This window comes from Bufo bufo, chromosome 5 (genome assembly GCF_905171765.1).
Source record: "Bufo bufo chromosome 5, aBufBuf1.1, whole genome shotgun sequence".
Taxonomy (NCBI): Eukaryota; Metazoa; Chordata; class Amphibia; order Anura; family Bufonidae; genus Bufo; species Bufo bufo.
The window spans coordinates 504,267,495-504,279,515 of record NC_053393.1 but is presented as its reverse complement, the minus strand read 5'-3'; the positions used below and the strand labels follow the sequence as shown (position 1 = coordinate 504,279,515).

Genomic DNA, 12,021 nt, shown 5'->3' with positions numbered 1-12,021 from the left:
TTTGTGCAAAAAACAGAATAACGGCTCCTTAATATAACTTGCACTGTATTCATTCTACGCTCTTATGGGAGGGCTGATATTCAACAACATAAAAAAATATAAAACCGCAATTATACTCTTAGACTTGTGCCAAGACAGGACGACCGACGGGTCAGATTTTTACTCGATATTATACTGTAATAATATTATGAGTATAAACTGCAGGAACGGTTTAATATCTGATCTCCCATCTGACGCCTGTAATCAAATTTAACCTTCTTACGTTTGCAAAACTTTTAAAGTTACTTTCTAGTCCATAAAATACTGTATGTGGCAGCCATGGTAACAATTTGACTACATAAAATATATAGATACTGTAGATAGATAGATAGATAGATAGATAGATAGATAGATAGATAGATAGATAGATAGATAGATAGAAGATAGATGGATGGCTAGATAGATAGATAGATAGATAGATAGATAGATAGATAGATAGATAGATAGAGCACGGCCCACTGTTAAATCTCACATAATTATCTGTAGTGTAAATGCATACCTTTTTTCAATGTATAGGCAAGCACAGTCTAATTCACTTTCCTTTGCAGCTGGACAAAAAATGCTGCACGACATACATTTTATTTATTTTTTACAATGGGATCCTATGGGTGACATATCCCACTGTATGCTTTTAGAGTGGCAAATTTTGCAGCCTTCCATTCAAGGTATATGAGTTTGTGATGTGAACGGAGCCTGACCTGAATTCCAAAACAGCAATTCCCTAAAATAAAGTAAGTCACCTATAAATGTCCTGCAATGTGCTATTGTGTCAAGATATTAAAAATTTTGTTCAGCTTTTTCTTATTTATATCTTTTTCTTATTTATATCCTAGGAAAGCTGGATGACAATAAATATGTCATCCAGAAAATCTTAAAAATGATGGAGTACCATTTGCCCAGCTCTGTGACAACTCTTACTACGAGTCATAATGACAGTTATGTTAGGCTACTTTCACACTTGCGTTATTACTGGATCCAGCAGGGTTCAACAAAAACGCTTCCGTTACTGATAATACAACCGTCTGCATCCGTTATGAACGGATCCGGTTGTATTATCTTTAACATTGCCCAGACGAATCCGTCATGAACTCCATTAAAAGTCAATGGAGGACGGATCCGTGTTCTATTGTGGCAGAGAAAACTGATCCGTCCCCATTGACTTGCATTGGGGGTCATGCCGGATCCGTCTTGCTCCGCATCCCAGGACGGAGCACAAACTACTACATGTTGCGGTTTGCTCTCCGGTCTGGGAACGCAACAAAACGGAACGGAATGCATTTTGACAATAAATGGGGACAAAACTGAAGCGTTTTTTTCCGGTATTGAGCCCCTATGACGGATCTCAATACCGGAAAACTAAAACGCTAGTGTGAAAGTAGCCTTACTATCATCAGTTTGTTTTTTCAGTAAGGGAGTATTTTCATTACATTAGGGCAATGCTCTTTTAAGGGATAGGTAATCAATATCAGATCGGCTGAGGTCCGAATCCCGGCACCTCGCCCAATCAGTTGTTTGAAGGGGTCAAGGTACTTATGTGAACGCTGTTTCCTTTTCACCATTTACCTGCGCATTGTCTCCTTTGCGCAGGCGGGAAAGTGTAATTACAACAGCTCCGTCCCATTCAAGTGGAGGCATATGTAACAATCAATGGGGGTGGACCCTCTGTGCCGATTTATTGGTTTGGCATTGGGCTAAACCTAAGGGCGTTATCCTGGTGGTCCCCTGGTATTTAGGCTTTAAAGGCCATGTACACCTTCGGATGCAATTTTTGTTTATAATTGCATTTTACTCAAGTACAATGCAATAATAAACAAAATGCCCCCAAAGGTGTACATTAACTCCTGGACAGTCATCTGGACTTCACTGCAGGACAGCCACCAGGCCGCTAACTCCTGGTGTAGTTGGCAGCTGACCCATGGGGATCAGAGGCACCAAGAGATCAGGCAATACTCCTAGTCAGGAAAAGTCTGACTGACCGTTTACAAGTGCTGCACTTCATCACACCTTCCATAGGAAGGCCTGTCGCGCGTGAAACGGGCATTGCCTGTTATGTTACTCACATTTGGATTGGAAGGACAGGATGACAGCTCTACTGTTCTCTTGGTAGGCCCAGATAAACAAGGTCTACACAGACTGGGCAAATTAGAAGAATGTTTTTTCCTGAGAACATAGAACCCATAATGCAGCTTCAGTCTCACAATATATCATAACTGAGCTGTACGCCAGTCCTCCCAATGCTCTAATCAGTGCAGCGACTGCACTGACCTGGGCACTAAGAAAGCTGCTTTACAGCTCATTAGTTTGGTCGGGGCTGCAGTGATCAGAGCATCCAGCAAAGTTCCGGGAGTAAGGCACATTTGGTGCTGAATACCTTGCGGAGTTGGGGAGGAGTTGTGCATCAGCACTGTGGCTCCTGTCTGCAGACGTTCCTCGCTGTGAAGAGGCCGATAAAGGAGCTGAAGGCTGAAGTGATCTCCGCTTAACAGATATGACTGTACACAATGGTCTGCCTGGTTCTTCTTGTGTTGAGAGCTCACATGGTAGAGTGGTCTGCTCCTGGGTGGTGTCCAGGAGAGGCTCCCATGATTACAGAAGCTCCCAAAGTACAGTGCATTAGATTAGTCAAATAAGAAGCCCTCTAGACTTCTAACATTATACTACAAGATGGACAGCTCATGGGGAAGCTGCGGAGCTCTAAGTCACCTCCCCTCACTCATTCCTGGTCCGGCTGCTGGTCAGACAGTGTTGAGTAATCCTCTGTCTTGCTAACGGTGCACATAGAGAGGAGGACACAACATGGTTTAAAGGATATTTTATATATCATTAAAAAAGATGCCCTCATTTACTATATTTTCGTGTTAATATGTAGAAACAAAACTACAGAAATGTCCATTTTTAACCTGGATCTACATTAAAGAATGTTGAGGGCGTTTAGATGAAATGGTATATCCTGCCATAGACTCACATGCTAGACATAATGTGTGTCTATGTCTATGATATCAGAAATGATGAAGAGATCATTAAAGTATCATTAAAAGAATGGTCTCATTAGGACAACGCCATCTATATCATCCATTAGGGTACATGGACATCATAGAGGACCTCCCACCATGAGTGAAAGCAAAGTGTAAATGCAATCAGCATGTATTACATGGACAGCCATGGTTTGGATAGGATATTATATGATGCATACCTGCAGTACCACAGAGGCAGATCACAGTACCGAGTGGCTTCTGCTAGTTTACTTTACAGCAAAATGTTAAAATATGTTCACCTGCAGCCACCACACAAAGGAGTTTACTGCATACAGATGTATATCGCTCCCAGTGAGTTTGTAATGAGAGCTGTATACGTTAATAAGCAGGAAGCGCCACCTAGTGGTCAATGTAGGTAGCTAGAATTTTATCATTTGACAGCACATACTAACATCACATAACAGAGCTGTGGCTTCATGTGTGGATAGAGCCCTTGCCCCGTACTGACTGGGGCTGACACTTACCTCTGAAGCACATTCCTGTAGGGTGCCCACCACAGGTATCAGCATGTTTGAATGTGGTGATTTCAGCAATCTTGCCAGTAGCGGGATGCCACCTGCTCTACGGATTGCTTCCTTATTCCTTGTGCTCTTGGAACAACTCCACAGCGCCAATGCTCCACAGCGAGCAACCTCAATGTCCTTCTCTTGTCCTGGAGTCAGGTTGGTTGATGTCATGGGAACACAGTCCAGCAAGCCCACCTGAAAGACAACATTTGTGGATAAAATACACGTCCGGACACACAATAAGTGTATAAGAAAAAATTATTTATGCGAATTGCATCAATTTATAAAACATGACCTTGGCACCCACCCAACTTTAAAGTAGATTTTTAAGCAGATTTTCATCCAAAAATTAAAGTTTGACGTAAATCAAAAGTTGGAGCAGCATACAAAGAAAGTTGCAATTTTTACAACAGGAAGTGCAGCCATATCGGTTGTCACTTTTCAAATACCGTAGCTTCTCCAAAACTGATGGTAAAAGTTACATTTTCTTGTAGATTGAACATACTGACAAACTGAATTAGTCGTTCGTTTCTGAGTTTGGAGTGATTAGGGTAATATGTTATGTTATTGCGGACCGCACGGGCTTTACACGTTCCTGTGAATGAGCCCTTTGTGTGTGAAGGTGCCCTAAGGGCTGTTTTACACAAGAGTGTCCAGTGTGGGAATCTCGCTACGTGTGTGAGCGCGATCCTCTGTTCTGGACACTGAAGCACACAGCATTAGGGCTCATGCACACGACCGATGGATGTTTTGCGGTACGCAAATTGCGGATCCGTAAAACTCGGATACCGGCCATTTTCATTCTGTATTTTGCTGAACGGAACAGCTGGCCCCTAATAGAACAGTTTTGCGGAACGGCCATGCGGACATACGGAAACATAAGCAATTTCCTTTTTTTTTTTTTTGCAGTCCCATTAAATTGCATGGTTTCACATACCGGCTGGAAAAAAACTAAACGGAACGGACATGGAAAAAAAAAATACGTTGTTCATGTGCATGAGCCCTTATACTGATTTATAACGCTATGTGCCTCTGCATGACCTTACTTCTACAGAATCATAAAGTAAGGTGATGCAGAGACACATAGCATTATAAATCAGTATAATGCCGTGCGCTCCCGCAAGACGAGCAGCGTCCAGAACAGAGGATCACACTCACACACGGAGCGTGATTCCCGCACTGGACATGCTTGTGTGAAACAGCCCTTAAGGGGTGAATTCAGTGAGGAAATCAGCTGCAAATCCACAGCAAAATCTGCATGTTACATATAGACCGTTGTGAGTTTTGCGGTCTGCAAAACACGGATGGCGACCGTGTGCGTTCCGCAACTTGCGGAATGGCACGGACAGCTATTGATATAACTACCTATTCTTGTCCGCAAAACGGACAAGAATAGGACAGGTTATATTTTTTTTGCGGACCACGGAACGGAGCAAAGCAAAGTGAATGGCTCCGCATCCAAGCCACAAAAACTGCATCTCGGATGTGCATGAGGCCCTATGGATACTTGCCACGAATTTGGACTTTTCCACCGCATGTTGGACGCGCCTTCAAAATCCAGTCCACCATATACAAAAATAATTGCAGGTGACTGCGCACAGCTTCTACACAAACTCCAGTAAATGTGGTTGTAACTTATACATTTTGCCATTTTCTCTTCTTTCTTCTTCTTGAAGACTGTTTTTGTTTATATTACGACGGTCTTCTCATCAGGCATCCATTAATTTTTATTAACTGTCTTTGAAACGACTGGTATTTTCCAGATGTGGAACATACCCACGAAACTTGCATTCCAATCTTTCCCCAATATTTTTTAAAAGATCTCAAATGGAATTATTATTTTTTTATTTTTTTTATTTCTCCAAAGATTGAGTCAAGTTTTAGAACTGGAAAATTACTTATTGAAGAGCTAGGCGGCCGAGCCAAGGGAGGAGGAGCCATCGCTAATGCCGCATACGGCCCTGCTGTCAGTGATTAATTAATTCTGCTCATAAACTTTACAAGTTATAAATCTGCCTGCCATAAATCCCGGCATAATGAAAATCCCAGCAATTTTAGGAATTGGCAAAACATAATTATATGACTGGACATGTAGAGGCATTGTCAAGTTTATAACTGCACACACAGGGGTGGTTTTGTGGTATCAAGTTCTAAGACATCGATGTTTTATCTTCCGAAGAATTCAAGGGGAGAAAAATGTTCTTCTGAGGTTGTGGCAGATTTCTTTTTGGTGTTTTTGATAAAGTAAAAACAACCAAGACATTTTCACAGCTTGATGAATGTTTTGCCAGAGAAAACCTGGTTCTGCTAACAAAGCAAAAACGTTCTCCTACGGTATGTTCACAGCCCCAGCGTAGCCATTAAAGAGGTGACTGCCAAGCCGTGGCTCGTCACTCACTTTCTATTGTATATGGGAGGCTCTCATCACCTCTGAAAGCTCCCAGTGGGACTACTCCATACAGGTATGTTCCCACGTCGCATATACACTGCAGATTTCCGTTGCTGATTTCCATGCGAAAAATCCGTAAAGGGGATGAGATTTTGCTAAATCTCATCCATAAACTGCAGAAAAAATCATTTGCAATGGAATCGGCATATAAATTTATGCTGGGGATTTCCACCGTGGATTTCACGGGGTGAAATCTGAGACCAGTTCACAATATTTCTGCAACAAAAACCGCACCATTTGGAATTCCAGCCGACGCTACCGTAGGTGTGCAGGTCAGAAGCAGAGTGAGGGTATGACCACGCGGTGTGGTCGTGAGCCTTTCGGGGCACGGCCGGTTGTGATCCAGCCCTGGGCAGCCAATTAGGCCACAGCTGCCTCTTATTTAACTAATGAAGACCGCACTGTACAGCCAGTCTGCATTGTTACTGGCTGTGTGGTATTAAAAGTGCCACACGTCCATTAACAATGCAGGCTGGTTATACAGGGCGGTCTTCACAAGAGGCAGCTGTGGCCTTATTGGCCGTGTGGTTCTTGGCAGCATCTGGCTGCGCCCTGAACGGCCCATGACCACGCCGCGTTGTCGTACGCTAAGATTATTTCCCCCCTTCTCTTACAATACAAGGCTGGTGTATGGGAAGCCGCCAAACTTGCTCCCTATACTACTCTGTTACGACTTGTGCAGCATCGAAGAGGAAATCTCCTGAGGGTTGTAGTTGTGGATGCTCGTAGCATGGAAATACCATTTTAAAATTGTCAGATTTGACTTTTCTGGCCATACTTTATATGACAAATCTGTTGCCAACCTGGCCCATCTCTGTCATGGAATAGGCATCTTGAGCAGCTTGGTTTTCAGATGTGCTGGGGTATAAATGAGGCACCTCCAGAGGAGGCTGAGGGACATACAGTACACACGCCGAGGTCTGATGTGGTGGAGTACTTGCAGTATGTCTGCTTGGGGATGGTAAAAAATTGCTCTTTGACCTTCCCCGATTAATTTTGATTTATGACAATTAGTAATATTAGACAATAAATATATTGTCGCTACTGCTAATGGAGTTTAAAGGGGCACATTTTACCCTTCACTGTAACGACCAGGGTAGCAGGCATAGCCGCTGCTATGGAACCCACAAATTATATATTTTTTTTTAAATAAATTAGTCAACTCCAGGAGCGCTCTGGAATCTCCTTTTTGCTTTTATTTTAATCAATCACCGCACACATTATCCATGTGTTACAACTGCATATTGTTTAATCACTGTGGGCACTATGTTATTGCTGTGGCATCACTGTGTACACTATTCCTGTACTGTGACATCAATGAATGATATATTTCTGTATTGTGACATCATTGTATGCACTTCCCTGTACTGTGACATCACTGAATTTAATATTCCTGTACTGTGACATCATGGTATGCACTATTCCTGTACTATGACATCATTGTTTGCACTATTCCTGTACTGTGACATCACAGAATTTAATATTCCTGTATTGTGACATCATTGTATGCACTATTCCTGTACTGTGACATCACATAATTTAATAGTCCTGTACAGTGACATCATTGTATGCACTATTCCTGCCTCGTGACATCATTGTATGCACAATTCCTTTACTGTGACATCATTGTTTGCACTATTCCTGCACTGTGACATCATTGTTTGCACTATTCCTGTACTGTGACATCATTGTATGGACTATTCCTGTACTGTGACATTATTGTATGGACTATTCCTGTCTCGTGACATCATTGCATGCACTATTCCTGTCTCGTGACATCATTGTTTGCACTATTCCTGCACTGTGACATCATTGTTTGCACTATTCCTGTATTGTGACATCATTGTATGGACTATTCCTGTACTGTGACATCACTGTTTGCACTATTCCTGTATTGTGACATCATTGTATGGACTATTCCTGTATTGTGACATCATTGTATGGACTATTCCTGTATTGTGACATCATTGTATGGACTATTCCTGTACTGTGACATCATTGTTTGCACTATTCCTGTATTGTGACATCATTGTATGGACTATTCCTGTACTGTGACATCATTGTATGCACTATTCCGGTATTGTGACATCATTGTATGCACTATTCCTGTCTCGTGACATCATTGCATGCACTATTCCTGTATTGTGACATCATTGTATGCACTATTCCTGTCTCGTGACATCATTGCATGCACTATTGCTGTACTGTGACATCATTGCATGCACTATTCCTGTACTGTGACATCATTGTATGCACTATTCCTGTCTCGTGACATCATTGCATGCACTATTCCTGTATTGTGACATCATTGTATGCACTATTCCTGTACTGTGACATCATTGCATGCACTATTCCTGTACTGTGACATCACAGAATTTATTATTCCTGTATTGTGACATCATTGTATGCACTATTCCTGTACTGTGACATCACGGAATGGAATATTTCTGTACTATGACATCATGATATGCACTATTCCTTTACTGTGACATCATGATATACACTATTCCTGTACTGTGACATCATGGTATGCACTATTCCTGTACTGTGACATTATTGAATGCACTATTCCTGTATTGTGGCATCATTGTATGCACTATTCCTGTCTCGTGACATCATTGTATGGACTATTCCTGTATTGTGACATCATTGTATGCACTATTCCTGTACTGTGACATCATGGTATGCACTATTCCTGTACTGTGACATTATTGTATGCACTATTCCTGTACTGTGACATCACTGAATTTAATATTCCTGTATTGTGACATCATGGTATGCACTATTCCTTTACCGTGACATCATTGTATGGACTATTCCTGTATTGTGACATCATTGTATGCACTATTCCTGTATTGTTACATCACTGAATTTAATATTCCTGTATTGTGACATAATTGTATGCAGTATTCCTGTACTGTGACATCACTGAATTTAATATTCCTGTATTGACATCATTGTATGCACTATTCCTGTATTGTGACATCATTGTGTGCACTACTCCTGTACTGTGACATCATTGTATGCGCTATTCCTTTACTGTGACATCATGATATGCACTATTCCTGTACTGTGACATCATTGTATGCACTATTCCTGTACTGTGACATCATTGTTTGCACTATTCCTGTATTGTGACATCATGATATGCGCTATTCCTGTACTGTGACATCATTGTATGCACTATTCCAGTACTGTGACATCACAGAATTTAATATTCCTGTATTGTGACATCACAGAATTTAATATTCCTGTATTGTGACATCACAGAATTTAATATTACTGTACTGTGACATCATTGTATGCATTATTCCTGAACTGTGACATCATTGTATGGACTATTACTGTACTGTGACATCATGGTATGCACTATTCCTGTACTGTGACATCATGGTATGCACTATTCCTATACTGTGACATTGTATGGATTATTCCTGTACTGTGACATCATAGTATGCACTATTCCTGTACTGTGACATCATGGTATGCACTATTCCTATACTGTGACATTGTATGGATTATTCCTGTACTGTGACATCATGGTATGCACTATTCCTGTACTGTGACATCATAGTATGCACTATTCCTGTACTGTGACATCATGGTATGCACTATTCCTGTGACGTTACTGTACTGCGAAATGAGCATGTACACGTGTTCACAGATGTCCAGTACTTCAGCTCCAGTGCTAAAGAAGGGGAAGGTAGGCGTAATTCCTGGGCCTTAGAAGAAGGTTATCATTATGTCTTTTTTACTAATGTACGTTTAGACTAGAGACACCAGACCAGATCTTCACACTTTTCATCTAGAGACACGATAGAGAAATGTAATTTGCAGACTATTACAAGGACACATTATTTACCAGTCTCTTAATGCCGCCATGTTGTCTCACTGTTCTTCTGGCTCGCCGGAACTTTGCAACATTGGCAATTGTTTCTGCCGCCAAGTATTTTAGATCCTTGTCCTGACAGTCAAGTATTTTGACCATGGTCTGAAGTCCCCCAAGATCAGCAATAGCACTTCTGATTTGTGAATTGTGGCTAATTTCTTTTAAAATCTTCAAAGAACCAATCTAGTGAAAGAAGAAAATGATTTAAAGAGGAAAAAAAGATATTTCAGCATTAAGATGCTTGTCAACCAGTAAAATGTAAGCAAGATGCCTCCGGACTACAAGCATTTTGTCTATAGCAGTAAAATAAAATCTTGCTCAAAAGTGCCTATTGTACATTCACACGAACACAAGCTGTCCGTGCCCGTGCTGCAGACCGCAAATTGCGGTCCGCAATGCATGGGCACCAGCCGTGTAAATCCTGTATTGCGTCGTAGACACATTGACTTTAATGGGTCCGCAATCCACAATATACGGTAAAAGATAGGACATGTCCTATCTTTTAAGGTGCGGAGGCACGGACCAAAAAGCCCACAGAAGCGCTTCCGGGGGCTTCCACTCTATGCCTCCGCACCGCACTACTATATCTTGAGGACTGCAAACCCATTCAAGCCAATGGGCCCACATCCATGATCCGGGATTCGCATGGCCGATGCCCAAATATTGGACGGTGTGAATGGACCCTTACAGTTGGCAGTCAGGGTGGGCCAGTTTTAATTAGTGGAAAATATTTATTTTCTAATATTCTATTGTCAAACCTGGGGGCCGTCTTATGGTCAGGTGCATTTTATAGTCCGAAAAATACAGTGTGTGTGTGTGTAGAGATTTTATATATATATATATATATATATATATATATATATATACACATCACTACACGCTTGTTGTCACAATCCAAAAGCGGGATGCACACTAAATATATGAGTTCTGTGAGAGAGTGTCCGATTTAATGATCGCCTCAAACCTTAAAATAGCGGCAGAGGTAAATCCAGGACAGTCGTATATTTTGTGCGGTTACGTTTTATATACTCGTATTAGTTTTATTAAATATTTTATAACACGTCTGCACATTTATTAGTCTTCCATACCTTACACTTGATTTCTTCTGTGTCCAGCAGATTAATAAGAACTTCAAGCCCCCCCACGTCTCTTATAGCCAGCTGACATGTTTCTTGTGCGAGATTGACATCTCTCATTGAGCAGAGAGCAATTACAGTAGCCGTCTGGTTACCCCCCTGAAACACACACAAAGGAAATACCATCAATTCTTTCAAATATTTACATTTTGCATCCTACAGTAAGAATAATTCAGAATTTAAGCCCCTTCAAGAGGCAGAACCAGCAGTCAGATAGGAAAAATGCATCCAGGTTGTTCGCTATCATACCTCCATTGATATCAATGGCTGTAATCTCTGCTGGATATGCAACATTTCTCTGTCAGACACTGCAAAGGGTTAACAGATGTAATGTTATATTGCCAAGTTCAATGTTGTGATCTGTTATATTTGTGTGCCTACTAGCACTGGACAGATAAAGGTTAACTAGGAGATGGACTTGGGTCCGCCCCTTGATTAGTTCTACATCTGAAAGCTCCTCAGAGCCAGGCCCGAGCTCAGAGAACCACATTATCATCAAAGGTGCTCCAGAGAGAAGAAAATCAGAAGGTCCAGTATCTACAAGGCCGGGCATTGGAGTCAGTCAGCAAGGTTTTGTGAAGGTTAATGGCTAGGAGACTTTGCTGCTGTGAGAGAAGGTGTACTACAACCTCCATCATTGCTGCTGTCCATACACTGCTATTGGGGAAGGATTGCACTGTGTTATATGCTTGGTATTGTTGGATGTACTACTACTCCTATCCTGCACTTTAGTAAAGAGAGACTTATTTATTCATACAACTGGCTTGGTTAATGACTCCACCCTTCGCTGACCATTGCACCTGCTTTCCTGCCTTGCACCCAGATCAACACCTAACAAGGGCACCCCAACGACCACCAGGCAGGAGACCCAATACCGGGGTGTGCCCCAAGGGAAGAAAGGGTGCGTCCTCCAATCACTGCATGGTCCTAAGGAGCCATAACCACTAATCCCATCATCCGCTCTCTC

At 41.8% G+C, this 12,021-nt stretch overlaps 1 protein-coding gene across 1 annotated transcript in view; it reads right to left on the bottom strand.

The window, feature by feature from the left end:
• The window catches only part of ODAD2 (outer dynein arm docking complex subunit 2), a 145,880-nt gene that overhangs the window by 55,348 nt on the left and 78,511 nt on the right, over nt 1-12,021 (bottom strand). The window contains exons 11-13 of the mRNA XM_040434342.1: nt 11,007-11,153; nt 9,892-10,101; nt 3,539-3,775 (exon numbers count right to left, since the gene is read on the bottom strand). Of these exons, the coding sequence (XP_040290276.1) occupies nt 3,539-3,775; nt 9,892-10,101; nt 11,007-11,153 (594 nt within the window). The remainder of the gene's footprint in view (nt 1-3,538; nt 3,776-9,891; nt 10,102-11,006; nt 11,154-12,021) is intronic.